This window comes from Euprymna scolopes, chromosome 12 (genome assembly GCF_053919585.1).
Source record: "Euprymna scolopes isolate OS-2025 chromosome 12, ASM5391958v1, whole genome shotgun sequence".
Lineage (NCBI taxonomy): Eukaryota > Metazoa > Mollusca > Cephalopoda > Sepiida > Sepiolidae > Euprymna > Euprymna scolopes.
The window spans coordinates 24827755-24853723 of NC_136493.1; the positions used below are offsets into that span (position 1 = coordinate 24827755).

Sequence of the window (25969 nt, forward strand, 5' to 3'; positions counted from 1 at the left end):
AAAAGAAAAAAAAATCCTGCAAAAAAAGTTTAAAAGTTTAAGATTTGTTTGCTGTCATTGGTCTATTAAAAAAAAAAAAAAAAAAAAAATATTATTTGGTAAATACACTCCAACAGAACACCGACCACTCTAATTTGTTTTTTTAGGGGTAATCGAGATCGCTGACAATGAATCTGATAATCAAACCCGGAGCAAATTTACCGTTTGCATGGTATTAACCCCTAAACCCACGAACTACTTTCTGCCATTTTACAGCTTCCGTTTACGCTACGTGCAAGCGGTAACATAAACGACGGTTGTTGAATGTGCCTTCACATAGCAAACTGCCTTTTCACATGGCGTATGAATCTTTTGTGGAACATTTAAACTTATACGAAAAAGAAGAAAAGCACTCCAAGTGGGTAGGTGGGGGGGGGTAATGTCGGAAAGACTTTTTTTTTTCAGAACATAATTGAAAAATTTTTTTTTTTTTTTTTTCATTAGCGGACAATTTAAAATTCGGAGAAAAAATTGTCTAAAACAAAATTTAAAAAAAAATACATTACAGCACTTTTTTGGGGGGGGGATTTCTTTTTTTTTTTATCTTACGTAGTTTTTAATGCGGTTTACAAAAACATAAGCACCAAACATTTTTATGTTTTTCGTTCCTTTTTTTTGCGGGATTATAGAACTTGTGTGGATTAACAGGTGCTTCTGCAGTTTAATTAACTGTTTTTTCCGTAAGTAATGCACCGACATTTACCGATTAACATTTTAACCAGTTAAGATTTTTCGAAAATTTTAATGTTTACATTGGGGAAGGAGGCGAGGGCGGGGCTGGTGTTAACAATCTCACAGACAATGCCTAGCGGCAAAACAAGTAGAACTACTCATCTGTGCTAAAAATAGCAACATCCCCTATTCTTATTTCGAACTAAAGAGAAAGAAACCTTAATTCAATCCTTTCTTCATTAAACAAAAATAGCAGACTTTGATTCCGAGCTGAATCGGACGTAAGCGCAATCCATTTACATATGGAACTATTTTGATTGTATTCAATTCGGCAGAGAATTAATTCTATTCATTTGTTTGGTTTTAACTGAGAGTGCACTTGTTGTAATAATACCTTCTCATAAATAAAGCATGTTAGCGGCCGGCCTGGCAATTAGGCGAGAGAGCAGGGACCTTCCCAAGATACAACTTTGACGTTTGACTTTTCAAGTCGAGCCCAGCAGCCGAAAGGTCTCCAGCAGCAGCAATAGTTCAAACAGCCCTTGTCAGAGTTAGCCCTTTTCAGGGCTACCTTTTTCCACATTAATTATGCAATTCACAAACTACTAGTTTGTGAATTGCATACTTGATGTGGAAAAAGGTAGCCCTGAAACTACTACAGCCTGTCTGCTTCCTGATACTACCCTTTTTCAAACAGCGGCCTCCAGTAGCCTTCCAATGCCAGCTGCAACCTTCCAGTGCTAGCCGCAGCTTCCTGAAGCTTTTCAGCGCCTCCTGCAGCCTTCCAATGCCAGCCACAGCTTTCCAGTGCCAGCTGCAGCTTCCTAATCCTCCTGCAGTCTTTCAGTGCTGGCTGTAGCTTCCTACACCTTTCCAGCACCTGCCGCACCTTCCAGCACCACTTGCAGCCCTCAGCAGTTTCCCAATGCTAGTCGACGGACCGTAAATCTCCAGGCTTTTCAAATTTGACCATTTTACTTATTTCCTTTCTGTAAATAAAAGGCAATTCGTCGTCTTTAAACTGAATCAGCTTTTTGTCATTCTTTTCTTTTTGCTTTACTGTTTTCTTTTTGTCTCTGTGTCAAATATTTTAGTTGTACGGTCAACTTGTTTAATAACTGGTTGCTCCCCTCTGCAACAACATAACTCTAATTTACTAAAGTAGTTGAACAAAAATTGCAATTACTCAAACTCGAAAAGTTACAATATCGGCGCATTTGACATTTTTCTTGTAATTGATGTTATAAAATTTTGTTATATTAAATGAAGTAGTTGAAAAACTCATATTTTCCCCCATACAATTCTTACTATAATAGAATTTTACTAAGAGTTAACTACGTTAGAACAATCAGTTAAGATTCCGTAGTGCAACATTTTTCGTTCCATGACGAGGGTGTACATCATAAAGATTTTTCTGTAGCTAATTTATTTATTTGTAATTTTTTATTTTAATTTTTATCATTGTTAGGTTCAATTCTGGGTAAGAACCAAAATGGTGAATATTTCGATGCCTCCAAACTACAGATAATAAGTTTGCTTTTTCGATCGTTTTGAACAAGGGGGGTAATTAACCTTTCACAAAAAGATTTATCTCCCCTTAACTAAATTTTTTAAAATGTCTTCCGTCCTATAGTGATTGTTAATTCCTTTTTTATATTCAATTTATCGATTAAACATTCTTTTCAATACCCGTTTTGTTAATATAATATAGTGCCTGTATATAATTACATTTTCATTAGTCATTTAATTGAAAAGAATTCTAAGGACTATGATGTTAAATTGTGTCTTAAACTGTTTGACTTGCTTTGCTCGACACCGGCATTAAATTCGACTTTCGATTCTGCGTCTTGGTTTGTTGACATTTTTTTTGTTTGTTTGTTTTTTAATTATTATCAAAAGTCTATTTTATTTATTTATTCTTTTGACTTGTAGAATAATCCTTCTATTCTTGTGTGAGATAACCAAGAAATTCTAAATGAGCAAACAAATAACCTTTTAAAAGTGATTATTATTTTAAATAGTAGTAGTAGTAGTATTAGTAGGCTTGTTTGTTTTCATCGTCTTAAATTTTCTTTTTAAAAGATGTCTGTGCGAGTATTCAATTTTATAGTTTTGTATACATTGCAACTTAAGATGTAAAATATTTTTACAAATGTTCATGAAGATTCAATTTAATATCGATTCCTTCACTTTTTTTTTTTTTTTTTTTTTGACAAAATTAAGTATTTGGTACTGTTAAGTGGTACTCAGTGATCCGTGCTGAAATAATAACGTTATTATTTAAAAAACCATTCTTAACATGGGGAGGGGAAGGTATTTTGTACCTATTCTGTACTTTAACCTTACAATTGAATAAAAAAACATATCATAAAACTTTAATTAAACGTGAAAATACAATTTAAAAAAATAGCGCGGATCCGCCGGATCACTCTCTGCTCTGCATTAGCACCAAGTATTTTTAAAGGTTACCTTTTTTCTTTCTTGGCCTTCGGACCAAGATCAATCTGTAGTATCTGTTCTGACTACATTTTTTTGGTCTCGGTTAATGGAGGAGAAATCCTTCATGACCGATACATTTTTTTTTTTTTCTGTTACTAACCAGAAGGCCTTTTTGGGTAGCTGCCTACCCCCATACACACACACACACACACATTAAAAACCGACCTTGTGTCTAACTCTGCTCTCCTGGGGAGGCAAGTAAAAATAAATAAATGAATAGGAGAGGAAAACAATTCTTAACGCTTACGTCACAAGTAAAGGGCAACACTGTTAATGACACATGACACAAAATAGTTTCGGTACTTGTGAATGGTACTTGTTTAGTTTCATAAAAACATTAAAAACGGTACTTGTTTAGTTTCATAAAAACATTAAAAAAAAAAAATGAATATTATATATATATATATATATATATATATATATATATATATATATATATATATATTGTACTTACCTGTTATCGAATTAAGTTCTCATAAAAAATTCACTTAATGTGATCAAATAGTGTGGGTGATTTTTTTTATAGAGAAAAATCAAATTGTTTCATTTTTTTTTTTTTTACACTTAATAATAATTAACAATATATTATTTTATTTCTAACTCGTGTTAATAAATATTAAACAATAAATTAATAAATTTTTCAAAAAAATGTTTTATTTTTTAATCATTAAGCAAAAAATAGAATAAACAAATTATTTATGCCTAAATGATAAAACTATGGAAAATTATAAAAAAGAACTTTTGCAAGTTCTGAAAATTGCCAAAGCAGTTAACAAAGAAAAAAAATATATATATATATATATATATATATATATATATATATATATATATATATACACGAAAGATTAAACTGAAAAATAAATCTGTTATCATAACTATTAGGAATTAAAATAAATTTATGAATAATAATAATAATAATAATAATAATGATTTTTCTTTTCTTTTTTTTCTTTATCTTTATTTTCAAGACGGACTATACATTTCTTGATTATATGAATGCATGACTGAGCAATGTATTTGTTGTCTAAAATGTAATTAAAAATATTAATACAAACCAGCAGCAAGGAGCGAACCGGAGACCTTTTGGTTGCAGACCGGGAGTCTGCTAATGGGCAACATCCATCCTGCCCACAGCGACGGTTGGGTTTCGCCCGACGGTTATAGAAAACAGGCCAATAGGTCATTCGGCATCAGTTGACGAGGATTGCTCTGGTCGCGTATTGCTGTTCTGTCGGATGTGTGTTGGATTTTCATAACACCAACGTATTTAACCACAAGCTATTTCAGCAGAGAACAGATCATGGAATCCGGGATGCTGAGATTGGGCAAAGATGTGATACCGCCTTTTAGTGGAGAAGGTGATGTAGTTGGGAGGATATAAAAGGTAAAAATGGCAGCTAAGCTACAACATGTGCCAGACTTTGCGAGTTTTATTCCACTTTTATTACATGGAGATGCACTTGTCTTTTATCTGGAGATGAGTAATGAAGACCAAGAAAATGCAGAACAGATGGAAATGAGATTAGTGACCGCATTCACTGAAGGATCTTTTGAAGCCTACAAAAATTTTGAAGCCTACGAAAATTTTGAAGCCTACGAAAATTTTGAAGCCCACAAAAATTTTTTGAAACCTATGAAAAGCTACAACTATTCAAGTGGACATGTGAATTAGTTGATGTTTACGCCAATGCAATCAAAAGATTAGCTGGACAAGCAGGATACCTAGGGAGAGAACTGGATCATACAGTCAAACTTTCTCATAATAATGGGATTCCCAGACGATGTATCTATGGCACTATCTCATGTAGAGAGAATGAATGTCAGCAAGCTGAAGCAACTGCATGGTTTTTAGTCAGCAAAAGAGTTTGAGAAACTGGGACATTGGCAGTGAGTGTACAAGGTAATACGCTGAGAAAAAGCTCAAAAAGAATCATCAAGCCGTCAGTGCTTTACATGTCAAGGACCATACCTGAAAAAAGATTGCACAGAGATACATAGAGCCAGAGTAACGTGCTACAATTGTGGAAAGTTTGGCCACATTGCTAGGTATTGTCTTCAGATTCAGGGAAACAGGCGAAGGGGAGCTTCTGTACCACAAACTACCCCGAGAACAGAATGAGGTCGCGATACAAGTCTCTTTCTATAATAGAAGTGGTGGTGAATGATTCAGTAATGACCGCACTCGTTGATACTGAGTGTACCACCACTATTTTAATTAATTCAAAACGCACGAGTGGATATGGTAGGAGTGGTACAGTGAAAGCAGTTGATGGGGGGGGACATAGAATGTAAAGGAACGAGGCAAGTGGAGGTATGTGGAGTACGAGTGAAAATGGGGGCGATCTTGATGAATCACATCATTGACGGGATGGATGTCATAATTGGAATAGATGTAATCAATGAGATGTGAGGTGTAACTATAAAAAAAGCTGAGGTAAAGTTTGGAAACGTACATTGTGCCGTAGATGCCCATCAGCTGAATGTTTGCAAAATTGAGTATAAAAACTTTGAAGCAAATTTTGATGGAGAAAAATGGACAGTAAGATGGAAATGGAAGAGAGAGCCTCCAGTGTAAGAGAATAGAGTGCAGTATTATAAGAATTCCCTGGAAAGTGAGAAAAATTTAGAATTTGAGAAAGAGGTGGAAAAATGGATATTGGATGGTATTCGTTTATCATGGAATGGACAAAGAAAAGGTGTCTTACCATTGATGCCAGTATTTCAGGCCACAAAATGGAAAGTCAGGCCAGTGTTAGACTTTCGTGAGTTGAACTTTTTTGTGGTGTGTCATACAGGGAACGGCATAATAAATGTGTGTGATGAAAAGATGAGAACATGGAGACAGTTGGTAGGAGGAACTGCCATTGTAGACTTTAAGTCTGCCTACCTGCAGCAACATGTGACGAAGGAACTATAGCAGTACCAGCTGGTCTGTTATAAGGGAAAAACATATTGGCTAACATGGTTAGGATTCGGATTTAATGTTGCACCGAAGATTATGGCAGCCATTTTAAAAACAGTGTTTTAAAGAAAGGAAGCAAAGCAAAAGAGGCCACAGATTCATACATGGATGATATACTAGTGGATGTGACGAAGATATCGACAAAAGAAGTTGTGCAACATTTGAAAGGATTTGAGCTTGCAGCTAAATCGCCAGAATCTCTGGACAGAGAAGCAGCACTGGGACTTATGCTTATGAAAAATAGGATGGGAGCGCTGATGTTCAGGAGAGGCAACAAGATTCCAGAGCTGGGAGGAGAAATTTAGTAGGCAGGAGTTATTTTCTATTTTTTTGAGTTTTGATTCTGATTAATCGTCGCAACGCTATTTCATAAGAATTTATTGTAACAGAGTACAAATGATCGATCCGTGTGCAAAGTGACGTCATGACAAGGAAAAAAAAGGAAAAGATTGCAAAATAAGAATGTGTCTACGGACCAGGGATCACATCAGAGAAAGGAGCGGTATTTGAAAGGTATTCGAAATATCTTCGAGATATGTGGCTTGCAAGTAAGATCACGTCAGAGAAGGACAGAGATATAGGTGTTATGTATGATGGCTGAGAGCGACATGAAAAAGACCTGTAAATAAATGACCTAAATGAGAATCATCTGTATTTATAAAAGACAAAATGGTCGTGTGCGTTTTTGTATGTCCAGCAAAGGCTTTTTTCGCGGAGGTTCTCGGGGCAGCGGGAGGAGGGATACTATATTTTAGAACTTTTTATATACTCCCTAGATTGTAATATCTACGATTTGCAAACGGTCATTGTCTCTATATTTATTTTGAGCAAGTTTTTTTAAAAAGAAAAACCTGGTTTCCAGTGTTTGTTTGTGTTTTTCGTATAAATAAAGCAAAACTGAATCAAATCCAATCAGTTCACCGGCCTTCGTAGCCGGCACGTCTTGAAGGCAATCAGCTTTGATCAATGTGGGGAAAACCCTTCATATCAGACAATTGCTATTCATTTGAGAGCTCCCCCTTTTTTGGGAGAGCTTGGTTTCCCTAACATCATGGGGAAACAAATAAATGAAACAGCGGAAAGCTGAACTGGCCTTCAGCCAATGTTTATTTCTGCACCTGTGTATTCACTTAGTAAGTCAACTTTTTGATTGACATCGCTAAATTTGAACGCTTTACACTTCCTATGGTCTCATAGCGTAGCGGTAAGATCTTACATTTTCTTTTCAGCCTTCGTGTCATGGATTTGAGCCTTCCTACTTACTAACACTTTCTTTTCTTTTTCCAAACATCTTGGCAATGCGGGGTACCCCTGCTAGCCCCCCCCCTATATATTAGTGTTCAATCAATAATAATCCACTGAAAAAATTGCAAAAATCCTAAAACCGTTCTTAACATAAAGAGGTTGGGGGTGTTTGGTCCGAAAGCTGTTCTTAGGGAAGGGGAGGGGGTTCAGGTCCACCAATGTCTTTGAATAAATGTTGGTTGTTTCACTAAGGAAAAAAGGGGGAGTTGAGCTATGTTTCTTGCGACAGAGTCTGTAACATGATGGTGTCATAACATGTTACAATATGTGTAGCGTTACATCATCTTAAATGAATGTCACGTGACTAATAGATAACGCATCTATGAAGACCTACTAGGTGCGATGGAGGTTGAAGCAAAATGATGTGAGAGAGACAGGAAGATCCGTAAGATCCACAACACTGCCACATAACGATGATCTATATATTAATACGAGAGCATGTGTGTTAGTTTGTGTGTCACGCTTACATCTTTTTTCTTACAAGTGACTGTCATTTAAGTGTTATGACCTTCCATTTCTTGTAATAAATAATTTTACCAAGAATTCTTCATAAATTTTGATTTCGATTTCAATTATAGCTGATGCTGTTAAAGTGTCTCTAATTCTCTCTTTTGTTGCAGATGCTTTGTGTGTAGAAACACAGGTAGGCATCTTCCAAGACATAACTTAATCACAAGAGGCTAACAGAAGAAGTCTCCGAGGAACAAAGACTCTTCCAGTTGCTCACTCAGTGAAGGAAGTAAAGTGATTAACAGTGGTAGCAGAGCAGCGATCAAAAAAAAAAAAAAAAATGACCCAAGCACATGTATTCACCGATAAGGCGGCTCTACCTTTTGATAAAGAGAAGGATGATTACCAAAAATGGTTGAAGAAATTTAATATTTGGAAATCAATTATGTCGACAAAAAGAAACATAGTGGATTGCTGATTTTACGCCAAGATGAAGCGACTCAAGATAAAGTCTTAGAAGCACTAGGAAATACTGATATTACTACAGATACATGTTCAGATAAAGTTATTTTAGAATTGTCTAAACTCTTTGAAAAAAACAAAACTATCAGCGCTTTTGAAGCGTATGAAAATTTTGAACTCTACAAAAGACCACAGTCTCTTACTATTCCAAATTATATAACAGAATTTGAACTTAGATGGAATAAGGCAAAAACACATGGCATGACTATGTCAACAGATATACTTGCTTATCGTTTGCTGAAATCGGCAAACTTACCTCAACATCAAGAACAACTAGTGAGAGCCACAGTCACTGAATTAAATTATGATGTGTGAACAAATGAAAAAAATATTTAGAACCACCCCTCAAGACTCAAAGTTCAATATCAAAGTAAAAACTGATTTCACAGAAGAACCCACTGTACATGGTACATTTTTTGGTAGAAACTTTCAAAGCAGAAGTAGAGGCCAACGTGGAAGAGGCAGATGGCCTCCACGGAATTTTAAAAGTAACTCTTCTTTCTCTGTTGGTCGTCATAAAGTAACAGAGAGAAGACATTTCAAAAATCCCCTAGATCAATATGGTCAGGTCACTAGATGTCTCAATTGTAACTCAAAGAATCACTGGGTACAAAACTGTCCAGATAAAATCTCAAGTGTCAGAAATACGTCATACACAACAGAAACATCAGTTGTTGATGATTGTGATTATCAAGATCATCCTAGTGAGAACACTTATCATGAAATAACCTTGTTTCAGGATGTATTTTCCAGCTCTGAAGATATGAAGGGTCTGGTTGGTGAAGCTATGAATAGTGCTGTTCTTGACTGTGGTGCCACAAAACAGTTTGTGGACAAGTGTGGTTCTCATGTTATTTAGATTCCTTATCAGAAAATGATAGAAAAAGTGTACAATATAAAGATAGCCATAACAAATCATGGGGGAAATGATTCGGAAAACAGTTGCTGATTCTCGCTGTTCACTTGAATTTGCTGTTATGTGGTGTCTCTGTGCAAAGAACAGTCTGATAAATGTTCATGGTTTCAGCCCATTCCAGCTTGTTTTTTCTCGGAATTCTACACTACCATCTCTATTAACAAATAAACCCCCTGCACTGAAGCCAGAGGTTTCCAGTGATATCATTAGAGAGAATTTAAATGTATTGCATTCAGCTCAGAAAGCATTTATTGCTACGGAAAATTCAGAAAAACTGAAGAGAATGCTTAGACACAATGTTAGAACTTCAGGAGACATCAAGTACTTCACTGGTGACATTGTATATTATAAACGTTTGGACAGAAGGAGGTGGAGGGGGCCGGCTACTGTTTTGGGTTAGGATGGTCAGCAAATTTTGGTGAAACATGGTAGCACATATGTCAGAGTACATCCTTCTCGCCTTCGACTAGAAAAACCCACAAAATCGGTGATAAGCAGAGTGAACTCGGCAACTTTGAAACATGAATCTACTACAGATGAACAATCTAAAGACTCTCATTTTCAGGTAACAGAAAATAAAACATCATTTGAAGATATATCAGACGATGATTCACTGAGTGACAGCAATAGTGAAGAAAGTAAACAGTGTGTCAATAATAATACTGCTCCAGCAGCAAGCATCAACAAAAATGAAAGCTCTGGCAATAATCTACAACTCCAAGAAACAAAAATTATAGATGGCAAACACCTTGTTAAAGCACGGTTAGTCACTAGGGGCTTTGAAAAAAATGCCACCTTTAGAACAGACAGCCCTATCTGCCAAAAGGGGAGTGTAAGAGTTGCGTTATGTATCATTTCTTCTAAGGGTTGGAAATTGCATTCCCTTGATTACAAAACTACCTTCCTTCAGAATCAAAAGCTTGAAAGAAAGATCTTTGTTCAACCACCTAAAGAAGCAAAAACATCAAAAGTTTGGCGCATGTATGGCCTTCAAGATACACCTCGTGAGTGGTAGTTAGGCTGCATACATTTTATTTTTAACAAATGGTGAATTATCATGCCCCATTGTCTGGAGTTCTTCGAAAACAAAAAGAGTAGTAAAATCTGCACTAGCAGCTGAAACCTTGGCTCTTGCTTAAGGTTCTGATCATGCACATTTATGGTCCAAACTAATTGCCGAAATCATATTTGGCGAAAAGGATTTCTCTCTACCCATCACTTGCTTAACGGATAACAAATCTTTATACGATGCTGCTCATTCATGCAACCATCTCAAGGATAGACGTCTTCAAATCGAAATCTCAAGCATATGAGAATCCATAGACAAACAGGAAATTGATGTTGAGTGGATTGAGGGTGAAAATCAACTTAGTAATGTGTTAACAAAATTTGGAGCCAATAGCTTCAAGTTATGTGAAGTGCTCCAAAAAGGACATTTCTACAGAGCTATATTGATGAATCACTTAAGCAAGCTTGTGGAAAAAGAAAAAAAAAAGGAGTCAATATAAAGGAAAGGTTACTATGTTTAAGTTTTAGTAAACTAAGTTTTTTGTTTGGTGATGGAGGTACTCTACAAAGTGATCGGTGTGTAGGATGATTTAATTTTTTAGTTTCACTGATAACTGTTTGTTTCGGGAAAGATGTATGCAGGTGATATGAGTGAGGGGTAATGTGTGTTGCTCTTGGGAGCCTTTGGGAACGGACCAATCTGATGGGTAGCAAACAGAGAGAGAGAGGGCAGATTGTTAAAGTGTCTCTAATTCTCTCTTTTGTTGCAGATGCTTTGTGTGTAGAAGCACAGGTGGGGCTCTTCCAAGACATACCTTAATCACAAGAGGTTAACAGAAGAAGTCTCCGAGCAACAGAGACTATTCCAGTTGCTTACTCAGTGAAGGAAGTAAAGTGTTTAGTAATTTTACTAAGAATTCTTCATAAGTTTTAGTTTTGGTTTCAATTATAGCTGAAGAAACGCAATATATATATATATATACATATTTGAATAAAATAAAATACACATCAGGTGTGCTTGAAAGCCAAATTACAACGCAATATTATGAAAATAAACAAATGTTTCACTTGTTTGAAATTTATAATTTAAATATATTTCAGAGTCAACTTTAAAACATGGCGAGAAAATAAAAAGAAAAAAAGAAAGAAACAAAATACCGAGGATGGAGCTTGACTCCGAAATATATTTAAATCATAAATTTCAAACAAAATATTTGTTTATTTTCATAATATTGCATTGTAATTTGGCTTTCAAGCACACCTGATGTGTATTTTATTTTATTCAAATTAAATCAACGTTTCTGTAATCGAACTCACATCTCTGACATTAATCTCGCGTCACCAATGCACCATTCTGGTATTTTAAAATACAACTACTGAGAGACAACGCACGGATCTTTACTAACTGACTTTTCTTTCTCCAACATTACAACATAGCAAGAAAGAAGAAAAAAAGAAAATGTGTATAAAATACTGAGGATGGAGTTTGATTCCAAAATATATTTAAATTATAAATTTCAAACAAAATATTTGTTTATTTTCATAATATTGTGTTATAATTTGACTTTCAAGCGCACCTGACGCATTTTTTTTTTTTTTTTTTTTTTACTCGCGTACACCTCTTACAAAGCATATCACCACTTGGACGTAAGCGACTACTGTCTACTAAAGATTAACAAGATATTTGTTTATGTTACAATTAAACTTCTACATATCAGTACAGGCAGCAGGATTGGTTGGTTGGTTGGTTGGTTGTTTTTGTTTTACGGCATATCAACTCTTTTCGGGTTATTTAATGCCGAATCCAAAGATTTTGAAGAAAAATTTTTTTAATAGAATATATTTGTTGTTTTCACGTCGGTTTCTATTTAACCCATAGTTGGGACCCTAACAGGTACTACCACTCTGGATCAAAGTGGACCTGGGAGCAATGGTAATTAAAGGGTGGCTCCACACTCCCCAAAGTCCACAAGCTGGGGCCTCACCACTGGATATAGTTTAAGGTCATATCCAGGACCCCCATTGAGGAATTCTTACCCTCTACAGGGGGGGGGGCAGTCGGCGTATTCTAATGCCCCACCGACAGGGAAACAGGCAGCAGGAAGGGAATTCCAAAGTCTAGCTGTTCGAGGGAAGAAACTATTAGAATAGAAAGCTTTCTGGCATTTAGGGACATCAACGGTGAAGGGGTGCGATCTTGTTGCTAAGCGGGTTTGTTGGGGATATGTACATCGAGGGGGTACAAGTGAAATGAGTTCATCAGAACACATTAAAATATTTGTAAAACAGGCACAGTGATGCAACATTGCAGTGATAAGACAGGGGCTGGAGCTGAGTTGATAAAGTGGGATATATTAGATTGGAAACTCTTTTTTGGACCCTATCCAAGAGTGAGAGACTAGTGGTAGATGCACCAGCCCAGATGTGGCAACAATACTCCATGCATGGGCAATTGGTGGCTTTGTAAAAGTACAGGATACTCTTAGGTGTGAGTAATGTTCTAGCTCGATGGAGGGAACCCACCTTCTTTGCAGCAGTCTTTGCAGTGTCCTCTCCAGTTCATATTGCCAGTAAATATTAGGCCGAGGAGTCTGAAGGTAGAATTCTCAGGTAGGATGTTATTTGTTATCGATATAGGCGGTTGAAGAGGCTTCTTGTAATCGTTAAAGGAGAGCAGCTTAGTTTTACTAGCATTAAATGTTACCATCCGTTTGCAACCCCATTTCATTATAGTCTGGAGGTCATTTTGTAACGATTCTGCCATTGTCTTAGATTTATGTACATCTGTATTTTATTTTATATGAATTTATTTATTATTATTATTTATTTTTAACTAGCGGGGGTACCCGGCGTTGCCCGAGTGTTTGTTTCCGGGACGGGGAGGGGGGGGAGTTTTAAAAAATGTTATGGTAGGTAAGTAGGAAGGATCAAACCCGGAGTCATGAGTAAAAGTAGGAAAATAAAGTGTGAAAAAAAAACAAAAAAAAACATCTGCAACGTTAACAGTTCGGCCACCAAGAAAAGTCCATTCCAGTTGTTTAGGAAAAAAAAACAAAAAAAAAAACGACTACGGTAGGTCGGCGCGAACGTGAAAATATAATGTGAATTGTCCAGCACGCTAACCACTACGCCACAGAGCACTGCAGCTTAGTTTAGTGATTTTAAATAACTTCACATGAAAGAACTACGAAGCCAAACCGGTGTTCTCTTCTCAACTGTTCCTTGTGAACGATCCCCAAACGGTGTTAAGTGGTGGCAGGGGGAGGAGGAATTTATTAGAGAGAAAATATTTTACCACTTCCATTGATCTTAACCGATTTTGGCCGTGACTTCTCAGCAGAAAAAGTATAGAAATCTAAGATTATCGAGGAATTTGAGAAATAATAAGCCTATAACACACCTCAGATATTGTTCTGCCGTTTGTGCATATTATATTTGCATGAAATATCTTGATTTTTAATCCTATTAAGGTCAAAATCCGACGGGAAAAAAATGAGTTCATTTTATTTATATAGAGATATTGTTTCTTGTATATTCAGATCAGTTTTGACCCATGAAGAAAAGCAAACAACCAAGATGTTGACTGGTACTCGTCTCCACAGTTCAAACTTAATTCAGATTTGTTTGCATCATAGATCTCCAGTGCGGGCATGCCACGTAAGTATCACTAGACACCATCTTATTCTTTTAGTTTTCGAATCATTTAATTTTTTTTTTTTTTTTTTTTTTTGTAAAGATTACAGACAAGATTGAAATGCAAAAATCTGTCCATAAAGCATAACCAATGTTGGCTCAGAATTATTAGAAGTTATCTCCCCTTGAATCATATTAAAGTTATCTCCCTTTAATTATACTGAACACCAGAAGAACACACTTATCTCTGCAAATTGAAAAAAATTGAAAAAAATTCTACTTGTATGCAAATTTAGAAACTGGATATCTTTCTCTTTATGGGTCAAACACCCAAAATATTAGACATGGTCAAACAGGCTGCCATTTAGGAAAGCCTTTCACTCATCCTTTCTTTTGGTTGCAATTGTTCCAGAACATCATTAACAAGTTGTTTCATTTATTTAAAAATTTGTCAATGCATATCTCTAACCCATGTTCTTTAGCGATTTTTTTGGGAGACATTAGTGTATACTTTCATTTAATAATGACATGCATGATTTTCACGCATTTATATTTCACTAGTGGGACCTGTGGAAATTCCACAGCAGATTCTTTCATATGTAGTATATTAATGTTGGCATTCTGTGGATGTTCAGTGTAAATGGAGATGCCCCAATATTATTGTAGCTCTTTTGTTAAAACTGCCAAAGTATTTATCTCAGCTAGCAGGGACACCCGGAATAACCAGGTTGTAAAATAAGCTTAAATATGATATTTTAATTCATGCAGATTTCATATATATATTATTATAGAATTAATTTTCTATCTATTTTTATAGATTATAAAGTTGTGATTTCGAAAATGAAAAATATATCCATATGACTTGGGTGCATAAGCTTGAATTGAAACTGAAACCAAAACTTATGAAGAATTCTTGGTAAAATTATTTATTACAAGAAATGGAAAGTCATAACAATTAAATAAAAGTCACTCTGAAGAAAAAAGATGTAAGCATGACGCACATATATCAAACATGCTATCGTATTAATATATAGATGTTTTATTTATTCCTTCTTAAGTTTGTGTTCAACAAACTATTTATGTAAGAATATAAACATATATATAAAAATGTAAAGTTGGTTCGTTCTAAACGAATAAAACCCTATTTCTACGTTACCAATTTATTTGAAATTTTCAGACAACCCATCTTTAGAGTCAAGGTATGCTTTTATGTTATTGAAATAAATTTACCTCGCGAATTATTAAAATATTAAATAAAATAAATATATTTTTTTAACCGTTACTGCGAATCTCTTCTGTTGATAAAAGTGAACTTCCGGTTCGATTCATTTCACAGCCACGAATTGACGAAAGATTTCATTTTCTGTTAACTTGATAAGTAAAAAAAAAACAAAAAAAAACTTACTCATGCAGAGAGTGATCCGTGCTGAAATAATAATGTTATTATTTAAAAAGCCATTCTTAACATAGGGAAGGGAGGGTGTTTTGTACCTATTCTGTACTTTAACCTTACAATTGAATAAAAAACATATCATAAAATTTTAATTAAACGTGGAAAACGATTTTAAAAAAATAGCGCGGATCACTCTCTGCATTAGCACACACACACAAAAAAAATTAATAATAATCCCATATTTTAAAAATTTAAATTCATTTATGTACTTACCAATTTTTTAATTTTTATTTATGTTAAGGCTTTTCACTCATGAAACATTACGTTTTAATTGTTTAGTTTATTTTCACAGCATTGTTTACATAAAAGAGTTTGTTTTAACTTTTTCTAAACTGTTTCATTTTTACGACATGCCTCAACGTATTATAAACACCCTACCCCCCCCCCATGTTAAAAAAAAAAACAGAAAAAAACGCCCTTCCATAAACCTCGAAAGCCGTTCTTAACATGGGGAAGTTAGGGTGTTTATAATATGCTGGGGCGAGTCGTAAAATTAACGAAGTTGCTATCTATTATTTATTGCAAAAATTGCTTGAAATTTATTTATTTGACAAAAAAAATTACATTTTGGTACTCCTTGGGCGTTGAGTTCCATGGCGACCAGTAGAAAAAAATAATAGTCGCTCATTTAGTCTCCCACCTCACCCCGCACGTAACATATTTTATTTACTGACGTTGCCGTAACTAAACGATTATTTGTCACATTTACAAACATTTATTTATTTATTTATTTTGAAAAAAGTTTTACTTTTTTATGAATATTAAAAGAAAAATGGGTACTCATGCAGAGAGTGATCCATGCTGAAATAATAACGTTATTATTTAAAAAGCCATCCTTAACATGGGGAGGGGAGGGTGTTTTGTACCTATTCTGTACTTTAACCTTGCAATTGATTAAAAAAAAACACGATTTAAAAAATAGCGCGGATCACTCTCTGCATTAGCACCGAAAAATGTTACTAAACATTTATTAATAATTTCTCACTTTTTACAAACATTTGATTTTAAATTTCTTTTTAAATGACGACTTTTATCGACTTTTTTTTTTAAATACCCCCCCCCAATGGTGTTTATTCTGAAATCCGTTGTTAACATGGAGAGGTTGAGGGTGTTTATTCTGAAAGCCATTCTTAACATTTGTGGAGGTGGACCTAATGTAAAAAAATAAATAAATAAATAAATTAAAAAAAAAAAAACTAAATCATTTACTGATAACTTCTCACTTTTACAAATATTTTTTAATTTACATGCGCGGATGAACAAATTGTTGAATAGTGCGAAAACAAAACATTTAGGTCCACCTCCACAATTTTCTTTTTTAAATGACTACTTTTATTGATAAATAAATTTACTTCTCCGCAACTTTTATTGATAAATAAATCTACTTCTCTGCCACGGGCACTGAACCCCTCCTTTTTTTTTTTTAATAGTATTTTCGGGTGGGTATGCTGACAACAAATATCAGTTAAATTTTGCAAATAGCCCCTCCCCCCTCCAAAAGTGGTGTTTATTCCGGAAGCTGTTCTTAATATGAGGAGGTTTGGGTGGGGGGGTGATTATAAGGTGGACCTAATCTAAAAAAAAAAACAAGTTGTTTATGCGCACATAAGCAACTATTTTTTTATTAACTTTTTTTTTTTTACTTTTTTATTTAAAAATTAGTAAATTTCAATGAATAGAATAATAAATCATTTATCATTAATATGTGTTTTTGGTTTTGTGTTGAATGAAACTTTTTTTTTTTCATTACAACAATAATGAACCAATTTAAATCTTCCGGCATGCGTTTAAGGGTTACGAAATTATCAATAAATCGTTTAGTTACTAAGCCAACATCAGTAAATAAAAAAAATGTTACGTGCGCATGCATTAGCCTTGACTGGGGGGGGGGGGCTAAGGGAGCGACCATTAAATAATTATGCTGGTCGCCATGGAACTCAACGCCCAAGGAGTACCTAAAGTGGCACTTATGCACTTATGTTACCGTGCTACTTTTTAAAATAGTATTTTCCTGTTAAATTCACATTTTACAATATGTTTTTCTTTTATTAATTTGTTAAGTGAAAGTACAGATAACCCTGCGAGGAAAATCTAGCCCCCCCCCAAAAAAAAGGGGTACTCTGGATAATAAAAAACATTAAAATTGCCTCAGTCTCGAAAGATTTCTTCTCTACTGAACGAGGAAAAAAACGGTGAAATGTAGTTCACCTTCTGTTTCTCTCCCCCTCTCTCAATATCTCTCTCTATCCATCTCTCCCTTTCCCTTTCTCAATCTATTTTTCTCTCTATATCACCCTCCATCTCTCTTTGAGCCCCTTTCTCTCTCTAACTCCGTCTATCTCTGTCCTTTCCTCTGTTTCATCCCTCTCTGTTTCTAACTCTCCCCCTCTCTCTGTTTATCTATCAATCCCTTTATCTCTCTATCTCCTTCTCTTTCTCTATTTTCCTCTCACTGTCTCTTTTCTATCTATATATCTTCCTCTCTATCTGTCCATCTCTATCCCTCATCCTATTTTAGTCTCCTAAATTAATTACAGTGAATAAGGCATTGTCAAAACATGGATAAATCCTATTTTAGTCACCTAATTTACTGACTGTGAGAATAGAAGTTATTTGGAAATTACTGCTACCTTGAACAGCACCAGAAGTAACTGGTAAAACCTTTCTAATTAAATTGATTTTGGCAGCTATTTGGTAACAAAATGACATAGCCTTAGCCCTTGCTGCATGAGGAATACCTGCGACCTTGCTGCTAAGTAGAAGAATTATTTATTCTACTTTAAAACATTTAATTTTTCAAAAATCTCGTGTTCGACATCTCCAAAACATCCAATATGGGGAAAAATATTGCAAAAATGCAAACTTATTGTTTAGGATGAATGCACAATGGTACGCAAAAAATCACTTGAGGCTCTTGGCCGATCCTTGCAAGATTTGCGTGGCAATGTCAGACCATTTGGGAACGCAGTAATATTGCTTGCAGGAGATTTCAGACAAATGTTACCTGTTATTCTTCAATCAACACCAGCAGATGAAATAAATGCTTGCCTCAAATACTCTACTTTTTTGTTCCATGTGAAGACATTAAACTTAACTCAAAATATGCATGTACAGTTGCAGACTGTTCGATCCGCACAAAAACTTTTGCATCACTTGTAGGAAATTGGGTACGAAAAAGTGCCAGCTGATCAGAGTTAAGGGCAAAATTCTTTGACTTTTAACTTCTGTAATTTTATTTCATCAAAAGAATAGTTAGTTTAAAATGTTTTTGCAGATATTCAAATTATAAGAATTCCATTTGACTGAGTGAATGAGCTATTCTTGCAGGTCAATACAAAGATGCCCATGAACTTAACGCTATAATTAAATGTAAAATTCCAAGTGAGGTAGTCAAATACAAATCCATCGACACTGTTGTGAAAGCAGATAAAGTGGTTAATTATCCAACAGTTATATTTGCCAGGGATGCCACCGCATGTATTGCAACTGAAATTTGGTGTACTAATTATCATGTTGTGAAATATAAACCAATCCAAGCTTTGCAATGGCACATAGCTTGCAGTAAAAAAAAAATTAACAAACAATATCATAGAAACAACAATCTTAACAGGACCTTTCACAGATGAATATATCTTCATTCCATGCATTCCTATGATTTCACCGGATACATCATTACACTTTAGCAAATTGCACTTTCCAATTTTATTGTCATTTGCAATAACCATCAACAAAGCACAGGGAACAATCCTTACAATTGTGGGCCTTACAGTTACACACTGACTGTTTTTTCACATGGACAATTTATGTTACATATTCAAGAGTCACCAAACCGGAAAATCTCTATATCAGCTAAGAAAATGGAACAACAAAAACTGTGTACCCATGCAAAATGGAAATTTAAACCTATAAGAAACATGCTTTTTCTCATTTTGGAACTTTTTCCATTGTGCCAATTTGAGCCACAGCAACGTGTGGCAGGGTACAGCTAGTATATATATATATATATATATATATATATATATATATATATATATATATATATATATATTGTTTATGAAATCGGTTCTTATTGGTGAGCACTTTAAATTGAAATATAAGGCAGTCACTTAAGCTCACGTGCGCAGATCATGATGTTATAATCATAAGATCATTCTCGGCTGTGTTTATATTTATGCTTCATATAAATGTTAATTTCAACTGTATTTCTCATGGTTAAAGTTGGTCGTGCGGTTTGTTCCTTACTAATGGAGTCAGAGATGGTTTCATGGCCGAGTTTAAATCTCCCAATCAGCTGTAATCATAATTCCATGCACTGATGAGTCCTTGAAAGGATGAAATGCTAGTGTCTGTAGTTTTTTTTTTTTTTACAAGGTGGTCACCACTTATCAAGGCCCGGAAGCCACTCAGGGATAAGGGTTATTGTAACTACAGTACGTTAGTGTGGAGAATTAATAAAGTGTCTACTTAAGGGGGCGGTTCATCAAGAATTTGTTTACGTTGGACTTGAAGACATCCAAGTTGTAGTCAGGTGGGAAGCAGGCAGACGGAACAGAGTTCCATAGGCGTGCAGTTCTAAGAAAGAAGCTTTGTTCATGGAATCTACGTTTTGATTTAGGCATAGATAAAGAGTGGGGAAAGTTTTTGACAGTGGATTCAGCTAGACGGGTATTTTTCGTAAAAGATAGGCGAGGGGGGGACCAGAGATTGGAGTTCAGACGAGCACTTGCCATGGAAATAACGATACCTCATAATTCCATACACATGTCTCAGTTTCTGTATTATTTTAACTATAACATTTATGCATATTTTACAATCAGGCAACGCCAGGCGGCCTGCTAGTGTGTATATATATATATATATATTCACCCTATTCCCTCTGCTTCACTTTTTGTTATCAAGTAAGATCGTTGACTTACTTGTAGTTTCATCAAATACTCTTGCAAGCAAAATCCGATCCCGCATTTTGCTAAATCCTACCCTCTGATGAGAAGGAAAGTAATTTTTGAAACTCCGCGGATTAAGGACTATCCACTTATTTAATGTTTCCTTTTCAAATTAAATATGTTTTTAACTCTTTTTCAAAGTGTTTTTTAACATGTTATAATAACTATTGGCTCATATATATATATATATATATATATATATATACATACATACATGCACTAGCAAAAGTACCCGTCGTTGACTAGGTTCAAAAACAGCCTACAGAAAATGGACTCTGATTTATGAAAGTATGATAGGTTATGAAAAGGAAGGGTTGTAAATTTGGGTTGAATTTGGGGGTATCAAAACCAAAGCAAAATATGATGAAAGTAAAAATAAAATAGATAAACCCCATAATTTATTATACCATACCTGTTCACACTGAAGCACTTATCACAATATTCTGTGGATCTATATTAAAAAACCTTGTTAAACTTTGTGACATATTTCCATTCTATGGAGGTCAGGCGCGAACGAACACTCTATAATTTTATTATACCATATTTCTTCAAACTGAAGCATAATTATCAAAGTATACTTGCGCAAATAGATATGAAAAGTCATTATTAAAGTTTGTGCTTATTTCCATTCTATGGAGGCCAGGCGCGAATGCAGACCCCACACTTATTATACCATCCCTATTTAAGTTAAAACATACTTATCAAAGTATTCTTATGTACATCTATATCAAAAACATTTGTAAACGTTTTTTTTTTTGTTTTTTTAAATTTTTTATTTCCATACGTTGTGGACCAGGCGCGAACGCAGACTCCACAATTTTAATGAATCACCATTCTGCCAGATCAGACATACTCCATTCCTGTGTCTCTATACATCTTCTATTATTATATGTAATCAGTTTTTTAAAATAGTCAACCATATAAGAGCCTATTCGTGACCAGACACACACACAGCTTTATATTATATATATATATATATATATATATATATATATATATACATATACACACACATACACACAATGTAAATTTCACCTAATTTGACCTCTAATTCACCTAAAACTAGGTCAATTTACTACACAAAGAAAAGAGAAACTGCATCCCCACAAAAAAGTACAAAGAAACAGGTGAATTAGAGGTCAAATTAACCTTGTCTGATAAACGCATGCCTATTGGCTACAATAAATGAGTGTCTGAATAACAAAGACTGATTGTCTGACTAGCAAACTCATATAAATAAAAAACATATAAAAACATGTAGTAACAGCGACTCTATGCAATAACCTGATGAATCCTCACAAGGATGAAACATGAAAAATATATTTTCCAAACTAACTGATATATATATATATATATATATATATATATATATATACACAATAAAAATCTTGATATTGGAAATATTCAAATTTAAAAACAAAAAGTCTATAAACCTCTAAGTAAGGTATACAAAATTTAAAATATTTGACAAGTAGTACAAATAAAACAAGAAAAAGCCTTAATCCATGGAGTTTCGAAGAATGCAATTCTTCTCACTAGATGGAAGAGGTTTGCAAAATATACAATGAATTTTGCAGGTTAATGCATCACAGGAAACAAATAATATGAAGTTCATCATATTTGGTATAAAAAAAGTCATTTAACAGTTTTTAGGGATTCAAAGAGATTTGGAAAGCAAGAAATGGGGGAAAAAAGGGAGAGAAGGATATGATATGATATGAATCCAATGGGAAAAACGGTAAAATCCAATGCAGGAAAATGTTCAATCCAATAGCAATCCATAAGGAAACAGAAATGTAAATGTCCAGGTTAAGATGGAGCTTCAAGAAAATGCAAATGTTTATTTATTGCATTTTTGTTTGGTAAATCTGTGGATAAATAGTTGCATTCTAACCAGTTGTTATAGGCTGATATGCCCAGCGCTTGAAACTCGCGTCTGATTTTTCTTAACGCATGAAGCTATAAATTACGTTACAACGGGCAGTCTGTATACTTAGTGTATTACTTGTAAACACAAATAAATCCTGTTATTCTTTATGAGTAAAGTTTTTCAGTTAACTTTTATGTGTTTGAGTAAATAGAAACCTGACAACCGTTAGAAATTTTATTGCAAATCAAATTTTATCATTAAAAGAATTCACTAGTTGTCTCTATAATGTCATCTTAATGAGTTAGTGAATACTTATTTTATCGTTTAGTTTTACGAAAAACTAAATTTAAATGGCAAAAAAAAAACAACAAAAATAAAAAAACATTAAAATAATAAAATATCTGGCACTTGTGCATTTTAACTCACCAGAAGAATTTATTTTTGTTTTCATTTTTGGAAGAGTTATATTAGCAAAAAGGGAAGATAATCTAAAATTTGTAAATTAAAAATGAATTTTATTTGGGAAATATTGTTGCTAATTGTTTTATTTTATTTTATTTTAATTCAATGAATGTTTGGTATTTAATATTTTCTGTTGTGTTGCATTAGTTTTGATTTTGTATTTTGTTGAATAAAATCTCTGAAAAATAGATGCTAACACACTCAATTAAAAAGAACTTTTTTTTATTTTTCTAAAGACCAAAGGAAAATTGTTTATCTATTTTTTTTTTTTACAGGCGAAGTGAATGTTATATTTTATTTGTACATTTTAAACACTAGATTCAACTTAAAAACAAAGTCATATCAAAATATTCTAAAATAAGTTTTACAATTCTTAAAACTATTTTATATGAATTTCGAAACATTGATAACATGGCTGCCAAATAGGAGACGTTACTTGGAAAATGCAAAATGGGATATCTGGATATGAAGTACGGTGGCCATAAAATATGTTTTTTTTTTCAGGTTACAATGTGGAATACAGCGTTTTTCTGGCCCCTGGTTACGGTATTTGCTTTGTTATTTATAATGTTATTTGATTATATACATGTGTATTATATACTATACTGTATTTTGTTACTAATTTTTAATGCCGTATCCTGGGGTTCTACTATACATTTTAATAGTTTTTAATGCAAAAGACACAAAAAAAGTCAGAAAACAGCTTGTTTTCCGACTTTTTCTTTCTGATTTTTCAAATAATTTTCTTTTAATAGTTGCATCAAGAGATTCGTTTTCATTTGTTTAATACAAGAATTTAAATAAAACAATGAAAACATTATAAAAGAAAAGGACGTTGTGACTAATTTTTATTTTTATAATTTTTATGTAAAGCGTGGAACGATAAATTTAATGCCTTAAAGAAAACAACAGTACAGCTTTATTTTAAAACTTTTATTGAAAAAGTCAGTTCAGGTAACTTGTTTATGTAGTAGAGCTGACATCTATTCAATGTAGCCACCTTCAGCCTCAATCACCATCTCGATACAGGTCCAGAACTGGGAGCATACCTTTTCCACAAGCACCAGTAGAAGCTTGGCAAATACTTGCCAGATTGCGGTGATCAGGCTGGTTTTGGTGTTATTGTTGGTTATGTTAATGATGTTCTCAACGTATAGCCAAACAAGGTAGTCCAGCTGGTTCAAGTCTGAGGAGAAGGGGGAGCAATGGCTACATTGAATTGATGTCAGCTCAACTACATAATCAAGTTACCTGAACTGACTTTTTCAATAAAAGTTTTAAAATAAAGCTGTAGTCTTGTTTTCTTTAGGGTGTTAAATTTATCGTTCCACGCTTTACATAAATCTATTCAATCACCACCTTTATACGGGTCCGAAACTGGGAGCTTGCCTTTTCCACAAGGGCCAGCGGGAGCTCGGTGAGTACTTGACGAATAGCGGTGATCAGGCTGGCTTGGTGTAATGGGAGGTCATGTTTCCAATGTATGACCAAATAAAGTAGTTCAGCAGGGAGACCAATGAGAGAAGAGTACAAAGTCGTAGCACTCTTTCTGAAGCCAAGCCTCGGTTTCTTTAGACTTGTGGGCTGGCACCAAGTCCTGTTGCCACAGCCAGGGTCTGCCAGCGGCCACCTGATTACACTAGGGGATCACTACACTCTTCAGCACATCTAGGCACACTTTGGTGTTGGCTTTCAATCTGACTTCGAAGATGTGAGGTGGCATGATGTGGCCCTTATTTGAAACCATACCAAAGACCAAAACCATGGCCAGGAACTTTGTTTTCATCACCCTGGGCACGTCCCTGTTATTTGTGGCAATCCAGCGATGCATTTAGAGCATACTGGCAATGGTCCTGTTGTCATAACTTGGATCGATAGAGAGCATTAGTTGTACAGCGGCGCATCACTGATCTCGCTCGTTGAATATCGTATCACTTTCAGGCATGAGAGAAGGCTCCTATTACTCCTGGAGATTTGTACACAACTAGCCAAGTAGTAGATGATCTGCAACAAAAAAGGAAACCGGTTTTCATCAAATGGAAATGGAATCATGTTGTCTTTTCCAGGGTAACAATTTTATCGTTCCACCCTGTAGATCAAAGAAAAATTATTGATCTTTTTTTTTTACACGCAATTTTAAACACTAGATTTAAGTTTAAAAAAAAAAATTATACGTTATATTATTAGTGATTCAGTTTCCCTGTTTGGGTTTCCTTTTTGCAGCTATTTTCAAGTGTTTTCGTTAGTTTCTTCTTTTGTAATCCTTATGAATCATCTGTGTAGCTGTTCCTCTTTCTATGTTTCTTTCCTCGTCTTATTCCTCGTCTCTTTTTCTATCTTGTTTGTTTCATCCGTGTCTCTTACTGCAGTAATTATTCTTTTGGTGTTTGCATTATATATTTTTCTATTTCTTATTTTTATGTTATTTATGCAGTCTTCTATACAGACAAGCCCTCATCTTCCGTCTTTCTTTTTCACAAAGAATAGGTCAGTATCATCCTTTAGGTGTAGTGCATTGTGCATTGTCATGAGTTTCCTGGTCTTCTGGTTGAGATTTCTTAGTTCTTCTTTGGTCCAACTTATAAACGGTCCAGAGTATCTTATTAGTGACACTGCTCTTTAATTAGGTTTCTACTGCATAGTTTAGTTTCAAAGAGTTTACTTGTTCTTCTGAGGTATTCCTTTCTAATTTTCTCTTTCATGGTGTCTACTACCAGCACTTTCAATTTGTATTTGTAGCTATCATGTTCACCTAGTGTCTTCATCTCCGTTTGATTGGGAAGTACTATAACTTCTGTTGTTTCCAGTTTTCCCCTCCTCATGGTCAGCAGTACACACTTTTCCATACCAAATTCCATTCGGATATCCTGACTAAAGATTCTGGTTGTGTTTATTAGTGTTTCTAGTTCTGTCTTTGTTTTTGCAAACAGTTTCAGGTCATCCTTGTACATTAGGTGGTTCATTCTTTCTTCTGTGTTAGCGAATTAATCTTTGTGTTCTTACTTTCCTTTCTATTAAAACATTTTAATACAAATAATTTTATCTGTAAATATTTATTTCATTATGAAAACATTCTTTCTGACATTGTATTTTAACAAATATTAATAACAATCCTAATAATCATCGATCAGCACATCTTTCGGCATTGCCCGGTCAATATCTAACAGTAATTCAATGAAGAAAATATAAATACAATAAAAACAAAAATAAAAATCATTCTACATAAGTTTAATGA

General features: G+C 34.4%; 1 protein-coding gene across 1 annotated transcript in view; it reads left to right on the forward strand.

Annotated features, from left to right (window-relative positions):
- The first annotated feature begins 2310 nt into the window (after positions 1–2310).
- Positions 2311–25969, forward strand: part of LOC145291207 (dnaJ homolog subfamily C member 28-like) — a 41256-nt gene continuing 17597 nt past the window's right edge. Inside the window, exons 1-2 of the mRNA XM_080136790.1 lie at positions 2311–2561; positions 13913–14030. Of these exons, the coding sequence (XP_079992916.1) occupies positions 13950–14030 (81 nt within the window). The 5' untranslated portion in view covers positions 2311–2561; positions 13913–13949. The remainder of the gene's footprint in view (positions 2562–13912; positions 14031–25969) is intronic.